The sequence below is a fragment of the Xiphophorus maculatus genome, chromosome 1 (genome assembly GCF_002775205.1).
Source record: "Xiphophorus maculatus strain JP 163 A chromosome 1, X_maculatus-5.0-male, whole genome shotgun sequence".
NCBI classification, from domain to species: domain Eukaryota; kingdom Metazoa; phylum Chordata; class Actinopteri; order Cyprinodontiformes; family Poeciliidae; genus Xiphophorus; species Xiphophorus maculatus.
Window position 1 is genome coordinate 21,163,299 of NC_036443.1, and position 25,256 is coordinate 21,188,554.

At 36.6% G+C, this 25,256-nt stretch overlaps 2 protein-coding genes across 2 annotated transcripts; one reads left to right on the forward strand and one right to left on the reverse strand.

Moving 5' to 3' along the window:
* Nucleotides 1–3,701: 3,701 nt before the first annotated feature.
* Nucleotides 3,702–17,024, reverse strand: LOC102235059 (synapsin-2-like). The gene is made up of 11 exons (XM_005805671.2): nt 16,477–17,024; nt 9,678–9,735; nt 9,484–9,575; nt 9,177–9,333; nt 8,953–9,042; nt 8,789–8,851; nt 7,458–7,600; nt 7,299–7,373; nt 7,017–7,119; nt 6,447–6,593; nt 3,702–6,323 (listed from the first exon to the last, which is right to left on the reverse strand). Exons 1-11 carry the CDS (start codon nt 16,815–16,817, stop codon nt 6,189–6,191), a joined length of 1,404 nt encoding a protein of 467 aa, XP_005805728.1. The 5' UTR covers nt 16,818–17,024; the 3' UTR covers nt 3,702–6,188.
* Nucleotides 17,025–18,667: 1,643 nt separating this feature from the next.
* LOC102221224 (transcription cofactor vestigial-like protein 4) lies at nt 18,668–24,552 on the forward strand. The gene is made up of 6 exons (XM_014471260.2): nt 18,668–18,753; nt 19,243–19,399; nt 20,107–20,269; nt 20,692–20,878; nt 21,315–21,429; nt 22,016–24,552. The coding sequence occupies exons 2-6, from the start codon at nt 19,318–19,320 to the stop codon at nt 22,213–22,215; spliced, it is 747 nt and encodes a 248-aa protein (XP_014326746.1). The 5' UTR covers nt 18,668–18,753; nt 19,243–19,317; the 3' UTR covers nt 22,216–24,552.
* Nucleotides 24,553–25,256: the final 704 nt, after the last annotated feature.

A 25,256-nucleotide genomic window follows, 5' to 3' on the forward strand; every position in this document is an offset into this window, starting at 1 on the left:
CATACTAAAAAAACAAAAAAACCTAAAAAGATGTGAAAGAACTAATTATTTTAACACAAACTGCACTTATTGGCATTTTCAATTCCTATAAAATAAAAGCAACTAAAATATGTTTTGCTTTGCATTTTTGAAGTCAGTCACAATCTCCAGAAATATTTAATTTGTATTGACAGAATTTTTGTTTCATTGAAGTAAAAATCCAACTCTCATAAAATAAGCTCAAGCTTTGAAATGTTTTTTAGGAGTTTGTAGATTTTGCACAGAAAATATTGCTTAATTGGAAAGTGGCTGGAAAATTATACATACAAAAGTAAAAATCTGAAAATGCGACATGCATTTGTATTTAGCCTCCAAGTCTTTACATGATGGAGTGAAAACATTCACCCACTACATATGCAAATACTTTGGAGTGTTTTTTTAAAGATTTTTTTATGAACTTTGCACATCCAGAGACAAATTGTTCCCCCTCAAGCTGAGTCAGGTTAGATGGAGTCTGTGAACGTAGATTTTTACATATCTACGTCCAAAACCTCTTTGCTACAATTGGATTGAGTGTATTGATGTAAACACATTTTAACCTTATTTTAATTCATCAAGGCTTTCTTTTTTTTTGAGAAAGAGATTATCCAAATAACTGTGGAGCTACGATTGTTAAGAAAATTACTTCTGAGTCACTCTGGATTTTATTTAGGGACTAAAGATCAAAGCACATCACTCTTTTCTAATTACGTGTTAACCCTCCTTCTACTTCACAATCCAATTTTTTCAAGGCATATTTTTTGGTTCAGAACAATATTAGAACAAATATTCTTTTTAAAACCTGATCAACATTAATTATGTTGCTTCTCATTGTGGTGAGTGTGTGAGTGAGTTTTTATGTCCAGACAGCAAGGACACGACTCACTGGACCGGACTGGACAGCAGCGTTCCCTTCGGGCAAAGCAGACTCTGGGGGAAAGAAAACGACTCTTGAAACAAATGTGACATGACAAACACATTTGTCAGTTGACAAACACTGTGCAGAATCCCATGATAACTTATGTCTAATGTCCTCCAGTTCTTATTTGGTTGCTAATAATAAAAGCTGTCAGTCATATGCATGGTAAAATAATTTAGTCATGATTCTGCAGTAGAAGAACTCAGCTCTGTCCAGGACGCTGGATCAGAAACCTACACATGTACGGTACAAAATGAAAAAACTGTTGATTGCTGCGATAGATGTTGAATAATTTCTACTGGGAGCTCAGGAGATGCTGATCTGAGGTGGGATTCAGTAAGTTGCCATAGTAACCAAAATGCTGCAGACCTCTTGACTTGTAAATCCACTCCACCAGATGGCAACAAAAATTCATAAATTCACCTGGATTTTTTTCCTCGTTTCGTTCTCTAGTGACATGGCACTGCAGAAGTCGTGTTAATGCATGTCAACTTTTCAGTAAATTGATCAATACCTATGTTTTGTTGCTTTTTTTTTATCTTCAGCTTTTCACTTATTGAATTGCACCTATCAGATGATCACACATGCTATGTTAAACTGAAAATATAGGAATTTTTAATTTGGATTTTTCAGCCAGAAATATCAACGAATTAAAGAATGTAATTAATCATGAATTGTGGGAATCTATGTCTATTACCTGAAGTTGCATCTGTGGTGGACGACATTTTGTTCCCTTGCAGGATCTCTGATCATTTCAGATCCTTGGATATTAATTGCGAACATGCTGTACCTATGGCACTATTCATGCAGAAGGTGCCACTGGATTGCACATTTATTAGAGATAAATAATCAGATCTAAAATAGTCTCAAATGATTAAACATAATGAATTGTAAAATTTTCCACTGCTACATTTAGTGTTATTTTACCTGTGTGTTACAACTGTAGGTAATAGTGTTATGAAAAATCTCCGGTCGAGTTTTGCTATGATTGAATGCTTCCCATAATATTTAAATATATTTATCAGAGACTCTTGTTACTTAACTTCATTAAAGGATTCAAGTGCTTGTCTTGTGCTGTGCTCTTCAGCAGATGGTCAGCAATGTGTCTCCCCACCTACCCCTACATAGGACACGACTTGTTTCATGTAGAGCAGCAGCTTGGCAGACAGCTGGGAGGAGTCTAGACGGAAGCCTTTCAGCTGGAACTTCAAAAACCAACACTGACTTTGCTCGGAGCTCCTCTGTACCTCTTATAGGCTTTGGGCCGGGTCAGTCAGCTTGTTAAGATGGGGGGAAAAAAATATCAGTACCATCTGGATGTTTGACAAATGCCTCTTGCAGAACAGATTGTATCTGTTGGGAGTAGCTTGCTGATGTTTGCTGAAAGACTGCTGACATTTTATGAGATAAACATGGCAGCTTTTTGAGAGCAGCTGTAGTACCATTGAATTCTCTGCAGTGTTAATGTTCCTGCTGTCCCAGTCAGGCATCTGCAGTGCTGTCAACCTTCTGTGGACAGGTCTCATAAGAGTTGGCAGAGATTGAGCCTTGAGTCATACGGATAATCAAGGTATCATAAGAGAGAAAAAGACAATAGAAGTATGCATGATTACTTTGATGAATCTGGGATGAATAATACATTCTGGCTCAAATTCCCTTATTTACTGAGGGAAATAGTAAATAACACCTTTTATATATATATATATATATATATATATATATATATATATATATATATATATATATATATATATATATATATATATATATATATATATATATATATATATATATATATAGTTTTTTTCTGTTTTTAGCTCTGGCTGAACTTTTGTTGTAAATTTTACCTTTTTGAATAGTCTTCGTTTTTAATTAGTTGGATTCCGTAGGACTGAATGTTGGGGCTTTGAGAAGGTTATTCCAGGATCCTAAAGCCCTACTTTATGTGTTTCAAAACCAGTTCATTTTTCTTAGACATTTTTTTCCTTGGTTCAAGTTTGCTAAACACAGTGTTAAAATGAAGAATCCGGCCTTGCAGAAGAGATGCATTATTAAAAGAATATTTTTTTTACTAGGATGACTGGGAGTTTGTTTTAGCTCTCCTAAACTGAAGATTTAAAATACTTAAATATCTTAATTTTGGTTCAGATTTCAAGAGGAAAAGTCACGCTTCTTCAGTATTATACCTATCAGTGTTATTGCTAATATTGCCTGTTTTTTTGTTTTGTTTTTTTCAATTAGAACCTCAGCAAACCATAAAAACTACTTAAAGCTCTGTCTTAGTGTGGAACAATGACACTGTTTGTGAGTTCAGGGACTGATCTATGCTGTGAAGGAAGAGAAAGCTGAACTGTTAGTGAATCAATTTAAAGCTGTTTTTGTATTGATTTGTTATCTATGTTTGGAATTAAAATGTGTTTGATGATGCTAAACATGGTATAAAAGATAAGAATGGAAGAAATATGTAGAAAGTAAAATACTTTTTCACAGCATGGTATTGCAGTAAAAGTATAAAGTTAAAGAAATAAGCATCTCATTGGTGATTTTGTTGAAAACATTTTATTTTTCAACATGGATTTTTTTCTGAATAAATGTACTTGAAATAAAGTTTGATTTTTATGGTTTGCGACTGCAATTGGAGATACATTTTTTTTAAGTCTCTTTACAAATCTTCATCAAATGTGCAAATAAACGTAGATACATTGGTCTAAATGTTCCCTTTATAAAAACATTACTGGTAGCACACATCAAGACACAAAGCAGCTATTGCAAAGGAAGCTTTATTGCCAGTGACATAAAGAGTCCACACATTATTGTTTTTTCCAGATGTGGGTTTTTACAGCTTAACACTGCTTCTCGAAGTTGCTGCCTCAGTTCCAGTATCAATCTGCAGCCAGAAGTATCACTTCAACACGAAGGCCAAATGACAAAGCTCAGATGTATTTAGTTTCCAAACTGAGGCCAAACAACGTAGCCGTCACCGACTTGTGTCTCTCTGCTGGTCAATGTCATGGCATATTTCCTAATAAACGGAACAACACGTCCATAAAGCCTCAGGCATGGCTTTCTACAGGGATACACTCACAGATAAAACAATGGCACTTATCACAGCTTAGAAAAAGAACTGCACGCAAAGCTCGCTGAAAAGATTCTTGTTTTTTTACTGTTTGGTTTTTTTTTCACCGTTTAGGATATTGGATAAATGAGATGGCCTTCTGAAGTAAACCACTGTACAACAGCACATAAAGACAGTAGAACAAAAAGCCACTTAGTAAAAAGAACTATTCAGGGTGTGGGTGATTATCGCTTTTTGAAAAATATTTAAATGGAAGATCTGATTTCATGTATACATTTGTATCTCAATAAATGTAAATATAATCAAGAGTCTGATTTATTCAGTAATTCATTCCAACAGTGCAGTATTTTTTATATATTCCTTTTATCCCCAGAAACATTTTACTTCAGATTTAACTATAGGTGGTTGTTCTTGATTTCACTGACTCCAGCTGCAGACTTCACCTTGTGAGTTTTCCCCAATCTCTTACATAACCTTCTCAACAAACTCTATGGCTCCAGCTATCATTGTTGCTTGCACCAAATGTTTTCCTTCCACTCAACTTTCATTCAATATGTTGGTATTTAGCAGTCTTTGAACAGACAGTTTATTTAGCAATGACCATTTGTGACTTACTGGACAATTCAGCCTTCTCTACCATGATTCTGTAGGCTGTAACATAGCAGTAACATAGCATATCAGGTTATATTCTATTTTTTGGAGTAGATTCCTTCATATCTTAAGCCATGAAAATTTGAGTGAATGAAGTATGCATTGATAATATGTGAGTTTGTGTTTTCAATCGAATTAAAGAAAAATAAATGTAATTTCTGACAATATTCTAACATACTGAGATGCACCTGTCAGCATACTTAATCGAAACAAATAAGCTTTCATATTGCACTTTCCATCAACTCCCAGCAATGGCAGTAATCTGAGCACAGCAGTGCCAGATAAGGCGACACTAGACCTCAGAACAATGACTCTTTCGATAAAAAGGCCTCCTCAAAAGCTTTTATAAAGTGAATGGTAGAAGCGAGACTTTATATTTAACATTTTTCGGATGAATATTCACACATAACACACATTTTGATTATCAGAAATAAGTTTTGCCTCCAAACAACAGAAACAGAGCTTTGATACTTAATCAGATCTGAAACAAGGGGTTTAGAAAGGATAACTATCAGATTGTACCACCGTTAGTCCATTAATCTGCACCGTCCACAAGCAGGGTTAACGGTCCTCTTATTCTTATTTACACTGTTAGTTTCTGGAGTGCAAAGACTAACACTAAATACTATATTCTTTGGTTCAAAATTCTACAATTATAGTGAAGTTCTGTGTTTAGAATCTTTCTACATTATAAAATATTCAATAGACCTTTAGTTTTTATTACATGGGCATCAATTTATATTCTACCACTAAATAATCTAATTTCTAGAGACAGCACTCTATGAGGAAATATTGATTTGAATAAAATAAAAATACTGCATGAATCTCTTAATATGTATCTGTTGTTACATACACATTCACAATGTAGAATCACAGAAAACACAGCTTAGTTATACACAGCGATTTAACAGCCATGTTAGATAAACATCCCACATCATCAGACGTTTAAGACTTGCACCTGTCTTTGTGTCAGTCATGCAAACAAATAAAAATAAATATCTATCAGTATAAGTACAAAAATATTCACCACTACAACCATACACACACATTTATCTTATACATATTAAGATATACAAGTTCAAACTCTATGGTTACCCACAGTTTGAATAATAACTAGAGGGACACACCAAATTATGTAAAATGAACTGAAGACACAGTGTTAGGGGGAAATAAAAGCTTCATAGCCAGGTTAGAAAGTTAGCACAGAGCAGCACTGAACTCAGTGTAGGCACAATTTTCATTTTATATTATCAACAACAGGCTCAAAGAAAATAAGAAAACACACGGCTGCTGAAACACAAGTGGCCTATACAAGCACACAAACCAACAGGTGGACAGGTAGACAGTACATGTTGACACTGCATAGAGTTAAGAAAAAACACAGGCCAGGCCAGCTCGCAGTTGTACCGAGAGCTCACACCAACCAGATCTGGTTCTAGCTGCCAGCATTCACCAACACGTCTGCACAGCCAGGGGGCACACTGCCATCCATCCAGACGCTGAGAACTTTTCCCTCTGCAGGTCTCAGTTGGCCTGGACTGGTTTTGGACCCACTGCAACGCCATTACAGTCGAGAATGTACTGCAGGCAACCTTGAGGTGGACGCCCAGCACCGTTCTTAGTGAGTTCGCCAGTAATCTCTCCTTTCTGGCCAGTTCCCTGTATCACGTTTAAAAAAAAAAATAGATACATTAGTATCAACAGATCACTTAAAGGTGATTAGCTCAAGAACAGAAAAAAAAAAACCAAACAAAAAATGCTCCGTTCAGTGTATTTTCATACCTGGGATGGTTGTATAGTTGTGGGTCTCTGGGGAGCATTAGCTTCTCTCTCAGCTGACTGGTTCATTTTTGCCAGCACCAAGTCAGCAATGAGCTGCCGGTCTTCAGCCTGGTGTTCTCCAACCAGCGGCATGGAGGAACCAACCACCTGCCCCACATTGGAGATGGTCAAGCCAGAGGAATATCACAGAACAGTGTGATACAATTATTAAAGCAGTAAATGGCAGAATTGAATAATGCACTTATTTATTATTCACATGTTTTTGGAAGAAGATCCTGGGCTGCATATACGTAGTTCTGCTCAGAAGTTTACATATGCTAATTATTGGTACAAAGCCTTTTTTACAGGGACCAATTAGGTATATTCATTTCGTAGAATTTGAAAACCAGGAGTCTGTGTCATGAAATCAACCAGTTTAATTAAAAGAAATTTTGAAATCTGTGCACACAATAGTTGGAGGTTTTAATGGGACTATATTTATTTAAGTAAACAGTTAAGTATCTTCCAAAAGAATAATCCATTTGGAAGTTTCAGGTGCTGATTTGATATCCATTTATGTCAGAGTTTTACCTCTGTGATATAATCTTTGCCATCTTTCCCATGGATAGCTTTAACTGCACAAATGTCCAAACCCCCAAAGATCTCACAGCAGGTGTCCACCCATAGCTTGTACCTAAACACAATCAAAATATTATTCAGAAGCACTGGGAGAAAAATAAGACAATGTGCTCCAATTATCAGCAGAAGAGATTGTCAGACATTCAAAAGAATATTTTTTTAAATTAAGAAACTAAGCACATTTTATGACATAATTCAGCTTTAATATTTGATACAATAATAGGAATGAATTACCTGTCAGTCATGGCGACCTGCTCAAGCATTGCAGAGCCTGTGTTTGTCTTCCAGTTTCCAGATATAGATGTTCTCCTGATGAATGTACAACACAAATAAAAAATAAAGATTAGTTTTGTTCAGTTTAATGAGGAGTAACAACAGCTTAGTTATACCTACATGTAAGCTTTGTAGTCAGCACCAATCTTCTGGATTCTGATGTCATACTTGGAATCAATGAGAGGCTCTGTGGTGGTGTAGGTCTGAGTGAGAGCCACCACACTGGCTATGTCCTGGAACTTACTGTGGTTGTCTACTTTCACCTGTACACACAAAATGTCAAGTAAAAAAGATGTCTCTCATACTCTTATGCAATAAAGTGATCATGTGATCTTCCTTTATTCACATTAATGAAGGCTTAAATGAAAAAAGCAAGTGCAGTGCCTTGCAAAAGTAGTCATACTCGGGCTTGATCTGCAGAAATCCACTGCTCTGTTTGGAAAACTTGTTTACAGGACTGGTTTTAGTCACTCCTCAAACCTGAACTCTAATGAAGGGTGGCAAGAAGAAAGCCACTCTTGTAGAAAGTCATAGGAAGTCCGATTTGTAGTTTGTGTCAAGCCACGTGGGGCATACAGCATGACGAGTCTGGACAGATGAAATCAAAACTGAACCTTTTGGTCCACATGCAAAACATGTTAGTGGTAGCATCATACTGTTTTCTGTAGGGTCGGGGAAACTGGTCAAAAACTAAGATGTGCAAGATGGAGGGAGGTAAATAATGGGGGAAGCATAAAGGAAAACCTGTGGGAATGTAAAAAAGACTTGAGACGGCGGTGGAAGTTCACCTTTCAGCAGGATGAGACCAAACTTACTGACAGAACTGCAAAGGAGTCCTTTAGATCCAAGATTATCCAAGTCTAGTCCTCTAAAGCTACTATTCTGCAACTTTTGAGTGCATCCATTTGTCAAATTTGTCAACACAACTGACACAAATGGATGAATTCCCTTGTCTGCATGACCTTCAGCTTGATAGGCATGGCAACGAGCCATTCATTTCATTCAGGCATATTGAAGAAGGAATATAACTTTTACAAATGAATCTAAAAGTTGCAGAATAGCTCTTGAGTACTAGGCACTGCTGCTTCAGATCAAACCATATTTATGTGTTAGAATGATCTAGTCAGATCTGAAAAGCTAAGAGAGACACCAAACCAATGTGATCTGTTACTTCAATGAAAGGTGGCTATACCAAGTACTGACTTATGAGGGCTGAAAACCAAGTCACAGTTACAATTTTGAAAAACAATCCAGTGTATCATTTTTGTTTTTGATTAACAGCTGTGCACTACTTTTTATTGGTCTATTACAGGAAATACTTATAAAATACATTTATAAGAATTTTGTTTTTGGATTGACTTTTCCAAATAACTTCAGCAGATATGAATACTTTTGCGAGGCAGCGTATGTGTACAAGGATTAAAGCAAAAACAAGTGACACGTTACTATACCTTTCCCATCCCAGAGTGAGCGTGTCCAATCTTTACAACAACAGGAAATGAGGGCATGCTCACCTAATTAAGAAAGACATTTACTTGTTTAATAATTGTTGAAGTTTTGTATTATTATATCACTGTCACAGGTAAAACAAGTTTGCATCTAGTAGGATGCTCACCATCTCCTTATAGTTGGGATAAAAGGTCTGTTCAATGAGGGGGAACTTCTCAGGTCCCAACTTCCTGTAGGTGTTGATTAGCTGAGCAAACTGGATGTGCACACAAGTAATTAATTTGGTAAAAAATTAGGAAAGGAAATTTATAAAAACTTTTAAAAAATGCAACCATGCAGCCCAGAATGCAGAATAGATTTTTAACTCCACTACGTCGCTTCAGCACTTACTGCCCACGGCTTGTCGCAGAGGTTATAGATGGATTCCAAGGAGTTAATGCTTGGAACACCCCCATACTGCAGACCGATGATCAGGTTGCGAAAATCTTCATTCTGGGTCATACTGAAGGCATGCTGGCGAATGAGAACAAAGTCTGGCTTGAAGGACCTGGAGAATAGAATAGCAATAGAAATGTAAACAAAGCTGTGCCAAGGGATAATAGCAATGTGGGTGAGTCCGTCTGTGGGTGGACACAGAGCAGTCAAAACAAAGAGTTTCAGTTGCACGCTAGATTCATTTGGAGTTTGTTTGTCTGACCTGACAACCTTGGTGCCATTTCTGAGGACTTGCATGTTCACGCTGCATGTACCGCTGGCTTGGGCAACAACGTTCAACTCACTGAATTCAGCCTAAACGCAGAAAAGGGGAGAATGTAACACAGGGAGAATAAATTTAATCCTCTTTTGGTGCATAAGCACATGAAATGAATCTAAGTGTCTTCATTAACATACCTGTTCCACTTTGATATCATAATCCCCGTGAACCTTCTTTCCTTTCAATAATTTTGCCCTGGTGGAGAAGAAAAAGCATTTTTTTTAATTAAACAACAGAACTACAGGTGTCCAGTAAATGCCAGATCCAGTGTGAACATATCACTCGATTATGTTGACTTTGCAACAAGCAGAAAAGTGAGTCATTGCTGAATAAATGGCAATCTGCTGAGTGAACCAAAGAAGAAAAAAAAAACCCTTCTGTGCTTTTCTCAAACTGCTGAAACACAGAAATGCTCACACTTTCTCACTTCATTCTGACAACCAATAAACATGAATTTACTAAAAAACACTTGAAAACAGGAACTTTCATATGTAGTCTTTTTCACATTGTGTCAGCTCATAAACTACATAATTTATCATTATTTTAAAACTCCAGTCCTTGAATACCAGTGTCTTGCACCTTTAGATCTACAACACTCTTGAATCAATCAAACTGTTGAACTTTGTCCTCACCATTCAGTCAAGTTCTACAGAACCTTGCTCACAGCCAAATGATATTTTCAGATATATTTAAGAAAAGTGATGTCTCACCGGCCCTGAAGTTTAGCTCCTATGTGATAAAACAACACCAAATGGAGAATAACTGTGAAAGGAATATGACTGATGGCTCTAAGAAATTTTAATATGAAAAAGTCTGAATATTGCGGCAGCCTCCCAGAAGCAACACTATGCAAAAACAACCCTTCGCTGCAAATACAGCTACAACCCCTTTGGAGTATGTCTCTACAGAACACTTTAAACACTTTAGATTTTCAATTGGATTTTGGTCTCGACTTTGACAGTGCCATTCAGACCTATGAATGTGCTTTGATCTCATTCTCGTGTCACCCAGGTTGTATGTTTCCAGTTGTTGTCCTCCTTCCTAGTCTCAAGTCTTTTGCAGCCGATGACAGATTGTTCTTTCAGGACTGCTCTGGATTTAGCTCCATCCATCTTCCCAACATCGAGGTTGCATTTTTCTCCTCCAGAGTTTCCTTGAACCTCAGTTGGACCTCATTTACTTCTATGGGTTTAATAAGTGTCTTCTCAAAGCAATTGTCTGCACTGGATTTAATCAAGGTATAAAGGGGCTTTATGTAAATCCATGTTACGATTTTCTGATTTCATTTGTGAAAAGTATGAAAACCTATTCACAATCACACGCCACTTTGTGCTAGTCTGTCAAACAACAGCCTAATAAAATAGAGTGGCGTTTGTGGTTTTCACATTCTAAACATGTAAAAGTTAAATCAGGCTTATACAAATAAAAAAATCTTGTGACATTTCATCTGAATTCAAGATGCCAGAAAATTATTGAACTTTGCCTCACTCATAATTTAGCGCTTGTGAATTCAAGAGATTGTTCAGTAATGACAGAATTTGATTTATTTTAACATGTTAGTCACCTTTGAAAGCATCTCAATTCTAATGAATTTCACTGCATTTCATTTACAAGCAAAGTGTTGTGATAAATTAATATGCAGAGGGAAAACCTAACAACATACCTTTTGACAAAAGAAATGGCCGATATGTAACCAAATAAGGGGTTTTCTACAAAACAGTCTTTTCCATGAATTTCCTCGAGTTGCCATGGAGAATCCTTTATTTTGGCATGTTTTTTCTACAGCTCAGCCCTTAAACTAACAGCATATACTGCAGTGGTACATTTTGTACTATGTGTGGTGACAGCTCAACCCAGAAGAAATCTGATAAACATACATATTTTGCCATGCTGTCTTTACAGATTTTTTCAATATACTTTAAAATCGCTTCCATCCTTTTCCTCATTAGTCTATGCCGTTCTTCTGTCACATTTCCTGCTGCTGCTGCTGCTTGTTTGTCAAGGAAAAACAACTGAATAATTCGGTCACAGCCCAATTAGAGCATGGGAAGGAAAACAGATATTAAAATATGAATTACAGCTCCCGCACATGAAAAGCTGAAAAGCATCAATGCTTGTAATTCAACATACAGTGAGAAAAACATGAGCAGCGACCAGAAAAGGGCCACAAAGAAAACAAGCATACGATTTCCTCCCTGCTATCTAAATAGTAATCTTTCCCAGCATGAGGCTGAGGAAGACGGTGTAGCATATGGTGATTTTTTTTTTATTTTTTTAATTTCAGTATCGCGGAGCAAAAGACAACTAACAGCATACTAATCAGAGGTAGCACATTCAACGATCCTTTTGTGCATGGATTAATATGCAGAAAGGTTTATCAGTTCCCCACAAGAGCTAGGTCCTCCGATTTTGGAAGGACTTTGATTTAAGCTGTTAATGTTACTCCACATTTGAAACGATCATGCACAGTTGCATCTAAATATTAACACTGACTGTATAAAAAGACAAATAGCATTTCTCCCTCACTGTCTGACATTAAGTCAGAATAAGCCTGATTTAGGCTACTTAGGTTTACCAAATTTATTTGTTTTCTAATTCCAGAATAATTGGAGCGTTTTTAAATTTTTAGATTCAGAAGTTTATATACATTTATTTAATGTTTGGCAGAATAACTTTACAAAGAAGACAACCTGGAATAAACATTTAGATATCTTTTCACAAGCTTCTCAATTTGAGATTTGAAATAGAATAGACATACAATAAATACATTATTGCATATCCTACTAAAAACGTTTAATCTAACTTAATGCTACACAGTGAGAAAAATGAGTTTTGTGTCTGTTTTATATGGAATATTCAAACATCTGGTGTTGATGCATTTAGCAAGCTCAGTTATCTTAAGAAATGAGACGATATAAAAAAGTCAATCAATAAATTAGTCTCTTCAATTTTTCTCAAAATTAATCTGGAAAAACAATCCTCTTGATTCAATATTTCTGTGGCACTGTGGCAGAATCTTTCATTCAGATGATTCACCCGAGACCTAGGCAAGCAGTAGACCTTGCTGAATTTTAATGTCTAATTACTTTGCCTGTTCCACTCTCACTTCCCCCTTGTGTTTGCATAAGATTATGCTCCTAGTACAGGGCACATTTCTGCTGATATTCAGTTAGAAAGGTGAAATTTATAGATCAGAACATTTGATAAATCACAAGAATCTGTCAATATCTGTACTTTAAATGACAACATATTGAATTGCAATGAGCAAGACAGGGCTTCACAGCCATCAGTCTCATAAGTTACAGTGTTTCATCTGCTGCTCTTGTCATAGGAGTAATTTATAACACAGTATTCCTGGAACTATCCAAACCTGTCTGGCTGACTGGTAGCCTCATCTAAAGCATTAGACATTGGGTGGATGACAGAATGCTTCTACATGGCAGCAAACCCATTTCATGTATTTTTCTCTGAACCTTGCTTATGTAAAATGTATTGCATAACAAACTCACAGTTTAAAGACACATATATTTAGGTAGTTTCTATTTTCTAATTTATTTTGAGTCTGCCATCAGTACGATCTTACATTTTTATCATTTGCCCAGTGTTTGCTGCAAAATTATTACACAAGATGTCAATAAAAATGACACATCTTACTACAAATTTCAGGTACTTACATCAAAAATATATATATATATTTTTTTAGAATATACATTCAGGGGTAGAAAAAGTATTTTTTATGTTCAGCTCTTAGTTCTTTAAAGACATTGGGTTGCTGGGTGGTTTTCCCTTTTGACTTCCTTTTCCTGTTCATAGAGGCCCTAAGTGTCTGGAGATGAACCAATGACTGATCCAGCTCTATTGATCTACTTATTAATGCTGTATTTATCATCTACAGACCACATGTTGTTGTCTCACCAGCAAAGTACAACATAAGAAAACATTCCAGTCAAGATACCTTATCGGGAAAAAAAATCCTAAAAGGAATAAATTCAAGAAATACTATTACGTCATTAGTACATTATTCAATGTTCCTATTTCTTGTTCCATACAAACTCTGTAACTTCTTTAATGAATACCATATGTTTTCTTAAATTCTCCTGCCTAAACAAATATTGGCACTGTGTTCAATATTTGTTATAACTACATTAGTAACAATTTACTGTTTCTGTCAATTTGACCAAATTTAACCAACTGTTCCCATTAACTTACAATACTTTACTATAATTTGCTTAATTCCTGAACCTTGAATATACCTTTCTCTGAAAGTATAGGAAGCAAGCAGGGTCCTTTTGGTTTTAATTTCTGGCAGGACACACAAAAATGTCTAAGTACAGCTAGTCGCATAGTGAGTTAAAGATCATAAATCCCAGACTCAAGATGTGCAACAACACTGAGAACATGAGGAGCCTGCCAAAACCACAAGAAAATAAAGAGCTGTTTCATCCTCCCAGGGCTTGCCAACAGCTCAGTACTTTAGAAAACTTTCAGTCCTGCCAACAGGAGCACTAAAATACTAAACTGGTTATCTTTTTAAGCATCAGTAATCTTCTAATGTTAATCCCTTTTAGCTGTATTTGCTGTTGTTTTCTTTTCGTACTCAAAGGATACTATTTCAAACTGTTTCGTTACATTATCTAAACAGTGTAGGAACAACACATTTTTCTGCCATGTTGAATCAGAACCACTGGGTGAAAGGTCTTGTAAAAACAACCCAAAGAAGCCAAACCAAGTCAAACACCTCCGCATAGTGCTACTGAGCTGTCATTAAAAATAGATGCAGCTCTCCGACAGAGGAAGCCCTGTAAATTAATTATTTTAGCACATCTCCTACGTGACTGTGCATTTGATGCACATTAAGGACGATAAATGCTATGAGCACCAGAGACTGGTACAATAAGAACAAAAACAATGTCAGAGCAACAAACTGCTCACAGAAACTGGTTCAGAGCAGATCTGGATAAAAACCAACAGTGAGAATGAGGTCACACAGAAATCTCACTTGACATAATGTACATCAGTTTGCGTACTGATGTGAGTACATTTGAGCACCACAATGTGAGCCTTCCTTCTTCACAAAAAAATAACTTCTTTTTTTTAAGCAATAAAGAACATATGAATACACACGGCTGACATCCATCCTGCAGATAAGAGTCTGAACTAATCATTGCAGATGAATGTTTCCTACATCATCATGTCATTATTTCCTCACTACTAGTGTACTCATCTACCAGCAGGAATATCAATATCCTGCTGAAGTAGTCTTTAGAAAATGGGTACAATGTGGTCAAAAGGGATCATGAACATGGTGAACACCAATACTGGCATTTGAAAAATGCTCATTTGGGACTAAGAGAGTCAAAGCATGCCAAGAAAATAATCCCAAACAATTACACCACCACAGATTTAAACTGTGGAAATAGAGCAGGATGGATTTATTTATGCTGTTTATGCCAAATCTCAGCACTAACATCTAAATGTTGCAGCTGAATTCAAGACTAATAGAAACAGATAAACTTTTCCCAATCTGTTATGGTCTTGTTTTAGCAAGCCTTTGTGAATTACACCCGGTATGGTTTCAAGCTGCTGAAGTCCATTTGAACCAAATATGGCATTCAATCAGCTACTGTTGCCTTTCTATCATGTTGCCCATACTCATCTGAACTCTGACATAAGACATTATTCATCTACTCAATTGTCACTCACAATATAGTTTCTCTATTTCTGGCCATAATTGTGAATGTAAGGGATTGGTGCATGCAAAAACCTCAGCAGAAAGCATCATTTAATGGCCAAAGTCCATTAAATCGTTTTCCCCATTTTTATGATCCATTTTAACTTTACAAAATCATCTTCACCGCATCTTATGCATTGAGTTCCTGCAATGTGATTGGTTGAGGATTAGAGTCAAACTTTATGTTTCAGTAAGTCTTCTATTTTTATCTAAATTAAACTGCAATGAGGCAAATACTTCAGCACACACATTCAAGAGGAAAAATCCTCTCTGAGCCTATACAAATGAAGAGTCATCATGAAAGGATTCAATTACCATGTATTAAAATTGCATTGTAATACTACTACATACTACTAGAAGAAATATACTCACTTTATTGATTTTGAGTCCATCAAGCTGACAGTGATGTTTGTTTATCCTATATCTGAGCAAGATCCTCCTGGACTCTGAACACCATTAGGCTTAAATAATTAAGGTTCCCCAGCTTCTTCATATTAATGGCATGAAGATCTGCTCTTGGAGCAGGACATGAAACGGATACAACAACGATCTAACGTTCTTTCTGCTTCATTCTATTTTACACTGTTGCTGTCCAGTAAATCAGGGGTTGCAATATCTTACATTTAGCTTCTCCTTTAATTGTGCACTGCATGTATGACATGCAGTCAGTGAGCAGGGGGGGAAACCCCATTGATTGAGGGAAAACACTGCAGTGCTTTGAAGGGAACAAGAGGTAAAAAAATGGTACTTCATTTTAGGTTCAGCACAACCTGTGGCACAGCAGCTTTAACATATGTGTAGCATGCCATGTTACAAAGTGATGACATCATTAAAATGCCCCATTTAACACCAGAAAATGATGTATGAGAAGAGACAAATGCAACAAAATAGTAAAACAAATAGACGAATGAGGAAAACTGGAATCCTCCATCTTGGTGTTATGTCATTACAGGACCATTCCTCAAAACCAGAATATTCTGGCTCAATAATTATTGGCAGCAACTGAACACCAGTAGGTGACAATAACCGTTAATATTTACTGTGCATTTGACAGAAATGCTGTTATAGTAGTTTCTAATCTTTACAAAAGTACATGACATCCAAGAGAGAGATAAAAAAGAAAACTGACACTAAGGATGGAGCAACAATAACTCACAAAAATAGCTCACAATAAACTAATTAGAAATGGAAACGTATTGTCTTACCACTCCTGCTGGGGTTCATCGATCACAAGCAGAATCTTAAACTTCTTGGGTGTCGTGACTTGGGTCTGCTCCACAAGCCCTGCTGAGGCAGCTGTCTGCTTTACAACATTTGTGATGGAGCTGAAGAAACCAGCGCTGGTCGACTGAGACGTCTGAGGCTTCCTCTCAGGAGCAGGGGAAACGGCTGGAGGTGTCGGCCCGCTTGTTGGAGACTTGGCAGGGGTGGAGGAAGCAGGTGGAGGAGGTTGAGCAGGGTCAGGCCTCTGAAGGTCTGTCATGTAGCCGTTGGGCAGGTTGGAAATGAAGGTGCTGTCCGAGAGACGCCGGCGCAGGTAATTCATGGCTGGCGAGGAGAAAACAAGAGGTGGGTGTGGAAATTTATCCTGCAGGGTTCTCCTGGGTGTGAGTGTGTAGCGGATGGAGGCTGGGGTCTCTGTACAAACTCCTAATGAATGTAGTACCTCCCAGCTTTGCAGAGCATCCTCCAAGCTCTCCCTCACTGGCAGTGACGCTACAGCTTCCAGCAGCCAATCCCCTCACCCTGTGCTTTCCTCAAGCATAGCACATGATGCTCGACTGTGCCTTCCTCCCGTCGTCCTCTCTCCTCTCTCTCTCTCAGTGGCATGCCTGATTTCCCTACCCCTCCCCCATTTTCTGCTTTACAGACATCATCCTTTTCTGAACCACAGCATGAAAAATTGAGGGGTTTCCAGTGGAGGTGCAAGGGGTATCCGGGTTATACATCACAATGGCTTTACACCTCCTACCCATGTTTGGTAGGATTCTCTACCCACTGTCTATGAAGAGCATTTCTGTCAGCCACAAATTCTAAAATGGCTGTTTGGACCTGTGGGCAGCACTGAAATGGGAGGAAGCATCAGCAGCAGTCCCTTGAGGCACAAATGCATCCAGTAAACAATCTCTTGTGTGGGTTATCAAACCCTAAAGCTACTATCTTTGTTGTAAATATATTTGCATTCACAAATGCATGCACAAGAAAAATGTAGAATGAAGTATAATGAGAGATATGGATGTATGGAAAATGGTTGGGAAGGAATTCACTTAATCAATAGTTTGTGGTGTCCAGAGATCAAAACAAATATAAGTAAAGGCCAACATAGTTAGTCTCTGACAAGGACACTCAAGAGCAGTTAAAATAAATTAAAAAACAATAAATATACTTTTCTTACTACTTACATTTTAATCACCCAGATTAATATAAAATATTTATAGTTTGAAATTAAAATTTTCACCTGCCTCTCATTGTGTTTTTCATTTCAAGAGAGTGATCGTCAGTCTAAAAAGGAACTTAGACTCAATATATAATATAGTTGAATTACACACAAACTCTTGTTTTAAAGCCTTTATTTATGTTAAGTATGCAAAAGACAAAGGTGTTCATATTCAGGTGTTTTTTATATACACTCTACTTTGGGCTGCAGTTGCCTCAGAATACATCTTGTTTTAACTTGTACTTTGTACATTTATAACATCTGTGATGTTATAATTGTTATTATTACATACACATGCTGTGAGTTCCTGTGGTTTCAAGGTTTTATTCTTTTTTCTCTTTCTGAGGGTGTAGAAGCAGATTTTTAAGTTGTTGACTTGCATTTTCTTTCGCTACTCTACTCCTATCTCCTCCTGCCATTTAAGCATTTCCTACCACTTTTGTAAATATAAAGTGTATAAATATAGACTTTTGTATATCAATATATATAAATGTATATAAATATATAAATGCCGAGATATTTTGGGTTTGACAGTAAGTAGAGAGGTCTCTTTAGTTTGCAAACATTGCAGATCCCAGGAATACCAAAAGGTGTTGCTGTGAGTTTACTGTGTGTGAGAGGGACACCAACTGGTTGTTTTACAGTAGTGCAAATTGAAGTCAAATTGAAGTATTATCCAGTTTATATTTCAGAAAGATCCATAGGAGAGTAGAGTGTGATCCAACACAGGCTCAAATGGTGACTGAGCATCTGTATTTTAAAATCCCAGCCTACAGTGTTTAAGCTATTATCCTATTTGTTGAATTTACTGTCATAAACAACATTTTTTTGTTTTTTTCTCAGCTAATCAATGTTTTCGTAACTTATAAATATACTTCAGCTTGTCGAATCACATGATTGTGATTCAGGTGCGTTCATAAACATGTCTCGCCTCTACGCCTGGGTGGGTCTTTTGTTTTGGGGCTCCGCCTCCTGTGATGGGAAAGTACGCGAAGCACAGTACAAACTATGGTTTTGTTGTTGTAAGACCAAGATTATCGATTGAGTAAGTATCATTAGAAGCTTGCCGTTATCCTTTTTGACATTACGTTTGTTGAATCAAAGTAGATTGTCGCTAACGGGTCGTTCAGTCGTAGTTTTTAGCTGAATGTTAACTTTTTGAGCCAACTGAGTTTGCGACTGTGCTAACATTAGTTTTGTGTGACTTGAGCTAAAGTTAGCCATTTCCTTCGTTGACTCGTGTGATTACGCTTACAATATTTGTAGTTTTCTGACACTTTCTTTAACGATTACTTTAACTTTGTTTCGGGATACAGCTGTTGATATGAAGTGTTAAAATAAACCAAATAGAGCTAAGTAACGTTTTAGCTGCTAGCTTAGTGGTTTGCGGTTGGTTAGCTGTCATGCTAGTCGTGGGTGTTTGAGTCTGTTACGACATACAGTTTGCCAATGGAATATTACTCTTTAATAAATTACTTTTCTTTAATGTATTTTGACTTAAAGCGTGTTCTAACATTCTTAACTTTTTTTTTAGGATATACTTTTGCGTTGTTGCCTTGGATAGAATAGCCTGCTAATGTCAACGTTAGCAACTAGCCTGTACATGTAAATGCTGTGCACTAGAATGGACCTGTTGAACTCTCAGTTCCTGGACAAGATGAACAATAACATTGGGAGACTACACTACGACGGTAAAGTTGCCCTTTTATTTCTGTTTATATGACATTTTATTTCTGTTTATGTGACCTCGACTCTCTTGCTCTTATTGCGTTCCCCTATTGGCAAGTAGCAATCTATTGCTTTTAATTAAACAACCGCGTATTGGTGCCGATAATTGATTGCTGCAGGTGGTGTTCAAAGCTTCTTAATGATATGTAAGACGTTTTATAACTGGGAATGGTTATTATGGAATTTAGATTCAAATCTAAAGATATTTTATTGTTCCCGAAGGGAAATTAAATGTTGTTGTAACTCATGTTATTTCAAATTCTTCGGGGTTATTGTAGATAGTGATGGCTGTTGGCAGAAAAACTCTCTTGTAGCGTTCTGTATCACAGCGAGTTTAAAGAAGCCTCTGACTGAAGATTCTCTGTTTTCCCAAGACAGTCTCATAAAGAGGGTTGTCAAGGTTATCCATAATTTTCCCGACTTTATGAAGAATCACAAACAAAGCACATACATAGTTGCTTGGTCACTTTTGGTAAATACATAAAATGGCCCTAATTCTTGTTATTCAAATATAACTAAGAAATATTCTAAACTGCTAAATTCATAATTGTCTTTGTAGTTATTTGAAAACAATACGTCAATTGAAACTACGTCAGCAAAAACAAGTCTTTTAATACTGTAATTAATATAGGATGTAAGAAATAAATTAACTGCTGACCTTTTTCCACAGATGAGTCCAGGATTCCCTCCCTGTCTACTGCTGTGTCAACCATAACTGGGCCTTCCCCACACTGCCCAAACAAACGGAAGTATGGGGACGAACAAATGGAAAACAGACTCAACTGTGATGATGACCACATGACCAAAATGAGCAGAATGTTTGCTTCTCACCTGTAAGTGCACGTAAGAGCAGACATCACAAAATTAAATTAAGTCTGCTGAAGTTTCTTACTTTTGATTTTGATTTACATATAGAAGTTGTAAATCAGATTGAAGCATAAACGATATGCAATAAACACTTTTATGTTAATGGAAGTGGAAATAAATTGAGGTAAAATTGAAACCTTTCAATATGGCCCTTTTCCTTTTTGTAATATCAGGGAGATTCAGAAATATTTGTTGCCGACTCAGTTCACACCTGTATTTTTTGTTACATTTTAACTTCTGAAATGGGTGTTGGAGAAAGCCTGCTTCTTTTTAGAGTAACCTCTGCTTGCACTATATTTTTATTATAAAAGTAAAACTGGTGAGCTGTAAATTGTCCGCAGAGATGCATCAGTGAAGTTGAGTTTTGATCTTCGTTTGTTTTTCTCAGCGCTCGTCCGTCTGCTGGAGACAACCGCAATGAGCACTGGAGCCTGAGCCACAGTCCTGTGGAGCGGCCTAACCCATATGCAACCATTTCTGGCTACGCTATAGACCAGCCGCTGGCTCTGACCAAAGACCACAGTGACACTGAAGTGTCGCGGCCTGTCATGAGTGGGGCCACAGAAAGGCAGCAGGTGCGTCCGTATCGACTGAAATGATCAGTAAATGGTATTGTATGAACTGTTATAGTCCTCTTGTTGATTGAAAAATACATTTCAATTTAGTTTTAACCAGTTTGTGGAACAAAGCTGTGAATGAAATTCTGGCATTAAATGATCATTTTTGGTGATCAGAGCAGAAAACTTCTGCATAAAAGAGATTGACATTCTTCTGCAAAATTATTACTTCACGTCTATTATAAATAATAGATGTTTGGAACCTTTATTCAAAATGTTTATGTTCACACTTTAAGCTTCAATTTTTGCGTATAGTAGTTTGGTGGTTTTTCGAAGTATTAAAGTTCCTTAGCAATCATAGATAGGGTTAGATCAAAAATATTAATACTCATCAAGGTCTCCTTTAGTTTGTTGTATGAAACTCATCAGATTTTTTCATTTTCCTGTTTCCCAGAATCGACCCTCGGTTATCACGTGTGCTCCAGCAAGTAATCGGAACTGTAACCTCTCACACTGCCACATGAATGGCTGCACTCCTCCCCCGCCTGACAATCAGAGAAAGACCAATGGTAATCTTTGGGGTTTTTTTGTACTTTATTCCCATAATCTTATTAAATTGGCTCATTTAAGCGAACCATTATTTTTGAGACACCAGTGTTGCAAGTCCACATTTTTCCCCTTAAGTGGTAAAAAATAGAAATATTCATAGGCATTGGACAGCAAAGTTCTGAGATTTTTCAGTGCAGAAAACCTCATCCTGCTTTGCCTTCAAGTTTCAGTAGAATATTTACATGAAATTAGTTATAGGGTGAACATGAAGACTTGCTGTCTAAATCCACTGATGTTTCTCTGAAAGTTCAAATTATCTCTTAAAATTAGCAGAAATGATGACGGGGTCTTTTATAACTTAGCCAAAGTTTAGTTTCCCACCTAAATTATATTGTTTCACATTAGTTGAATTAATTTACATTTACAACTAATTAAGTTAACTTTTTTGTTGACTTGAAAATATGTTCAAGTAACTATTTTAAAATTACATCTAATGGCTAATTCCTCAATTACTTTTTTTTTGTTTTACTTTGTAATTGTAATTGAAATTCTTGTTAATAATCTCGATCTGTCTTTGTCCTTGTTTTTCCAAAATGTTATTTTTAGCTAAGACCGTATGCGATCCTGTCATTGAGGAACACTTCCGCCGCAGTCTTGGGGAAAACTACAAAGAAGCCGAGGCTGTGTCCAATTCAGTTTCTATCACGGGTTCTGTTGATGATCACTTTGCGAAGGCGCTGGGAGATACCTGGCTTCAGATACAGGCCAGAGGTAGCAGCCACCAGACTCCAGAGGACGACCCATAAGATAGTGGGGGGAAGGATTGAAAGGGATTATTTTCACTTCTTGCCAAGAATCAACTTCTCTTAGCCAAGAACAGTGTAAGACGTGTGGTGCTCACATAGGTGATTCCTCTTTGGACCTCAAGGTCAATCTCGTAGAACACTCGGCTCAGTTTTGCCACTTAAAATTGGTAATTTTCACCCACAAAGAAGGAATTAAATTTTGAGTCATTTGATAGTTGTGGGAAAATTATTAATCACACTGTAAGTTTCTGAATATAGATTCCCAAAGTTGTCAGTTGTCGGCATGACAATAGGTTTTTCACCTGCCTGTCATCTGATTTGATAGCCAAAGACCTTTCCAGCCTTTCTCCACCAGCCTGTAAGCCATATTATCTGTTCTTTCATTGCCACTCTAAGATCACACTGCTTTTCAATCAATATTACTTGAACATGACAGCTATGTCTCTTTTGCACTATTATGTTCTTAACCTCTGGTGTCACAGGTTACCTGTTGGAAGTAATGTGCAACAATGCGTTTTGAGATTTATATGAGAAGATTACTGCCTTGGCCTTGTTGCTTTCAGAAAACACTAGGTCAAACTGTCATTTTTATTATGTTGAACTGGACTTATCCACTGTTTAATAACCTTAATTTGCTTACGCATTCACTAAATCTGATTACATATTTCCACTAACATCAATTATAGTTGAACTTTAATTAGAAAGCATGATTCAAATAGCTGGTTTCTATTACAAACTTTATCCTTATTCTATGTATTTAGCCAGATTTTATTTTTATCTGTGATATTTTAGAAATAGTCACTGCTGGTACAGTTGTACTCTTTGTATTTTTTTTGTATCTGGTTTTTATGACTCTACTTAGGTGCATAGCTTAGCATCCATCAACAAATCGCAGCCTCTGGCAAGGTTGTCTTCAGTTTTACCAGCTGCATTATTGTTACTCTGCGGAGCTGGATGTTGTAGCTTAACACATGACTGAATACGGCTAAATCTCCTCCTCTGTATTATAGTTGATAAGCAGTGACTTTATTTATTCTCAACATGTTGGTTTTTATTGTGAAACTTTTGCTTTGGAGAGGATTCCTAAACTACTTCATTAACAAATAAGTTGATTTTCGGTTTGTTATTAATACAAGACAGAAGTAGCCTTAGTTTTTAAGTTGCATTGAACATTAAACCAATGCTGCTGTTCTTTAGTAGTCACACCAGTTGCTTAGCTGGTAATGTCACAATATTACCAGTTTGTGTTTTTTGTTTTCCCCTAAATCTAAGTAGCGTTCTATTGTTGCCAAATTTCTTATTTCATAAAGTAGGGCTTAATAGACTGCCATAGTTGATGTTTAATTGCTAGATTCGAAAACGTATTGACTTTGAAAGGTCTTCCTACCTTCTCATATTTGGTTTTATTAAAATCAGAAATTTTAATGTCTTACAGTTTTAATTCAACTCTTCATGTCGTGTTGAAGGACAACCACAAACAAAAATGTTTAAATGGGATTTTACATGACAGGTGAACACGATGTTTGACACAATTGTGATGTAGAGGAAGGATGATGCAAAATGTTAAACATTTTTTACAAATATGCCTTGTGCCTTCCTGATACTTTATAAAAGGTCTGGACTGGATCATTGTAACAATTGTACTTTGATCTAAATGTTTCCATTACATCAATGTTTGTGGTTCTAATGTGACAAATTTGGGGGATTATGATACTTTTTTTTATGACACCACATGTGATAGTGTGACATTTTTGATAACATTATTTGATTTTCTAAGGTTCTTTTTCTATTATTAACAGTTAACACCCATGTTTTTATTAATATTGATTTTTTTTTATAAACTATATAATCTTTTCTATTTTATTTTACACATACAGGACCATCATTGCGCGGTGCGGAATGATCAGTGTTTGGTTTCCTTTCAGTGTCATCTACTTACGCTGAAGTAGATGACGCTTCTACTGTGTAGAATGACACAATGCAGATTGTCTTCTTAAATTTTCCATTAATAAGTGCAGAAACAGTTTTCTGACATTGAGGCTTCCTTTGTGTAGACTTCTGTAACAGGTTGGAGTTTAAGCTTTCTGTATGTATTTGTAGAAGTGAGTGATTTATGGGATCTGCTTGTTTGACACAAGTAAAAGTTTCACTAATGTATTTGCCTGTTTTAGGCCTATATTTAATTTTTTTTAGTGTACCTGCATCTTTAAGACTGTATAAAGTTCTGGTTTTAGGAGTCATCCTGGTAGGAAAATATAAAGGGTTTTTCATCTTTATTTCTCTGGAAGAAAACACTTTTTGTACTTAAATATTTTCAAAATAAACTTATAATAGCTACATTTGCACATTTTGTTGTCCATTTTTCCTGCAATACTGTATATTTAAGAGAAAGCTGTCACATCAGTACCTAATGGTATATACAGTTGAACTAAGTAAAGCGTTTGGCTGGAGTTGCATTACAAAGTATCAGCATTTTTAGGTTATGATGGTGATTTGAATGTCCTTTCCAAGCACACTTTTCACTTTGGATGTAAAATGCAGCAAACTACTCATTTTGTGTAAACAGAATGATGGTCTTGAGTGGAACTAGTTTTACGTGCAACATGCACTCAGTTTATGTAAAAAATCCCTGATTTGAGCAGAACATTGAGGAGTATCTGAAATCCTGTAGTTCAGAGAAGTGGGTACAAATTTTTAATAAATGACTGTTGGCTTTATTATTTTTAAGCTTTTATGCCAATCTCAGGAGGAATCGTCAACTGTGGGTAAGAAGGAAGTCTGAACCTTAGCATCTACCATAGTTATCTTAGGTATAATAAGTGAAAGGAGCAATGCTCTAATATTTTAGGAGACATTTTGAAATTAGTTTAGATGCAGAGGTTTACATCTTGTTGCTTCAATAAATGCCTTGCTGTCTGCCTGGTGATCCTAAATTTTATCTGCTAGATTCTGCCCAGTTGGGTGAGTTTCATGCCAATCGGTTGCACGGCAATCTCTGACAAAAAAGTGGCATGGCTAATTTGGAGCGTTTGCAGTGATGT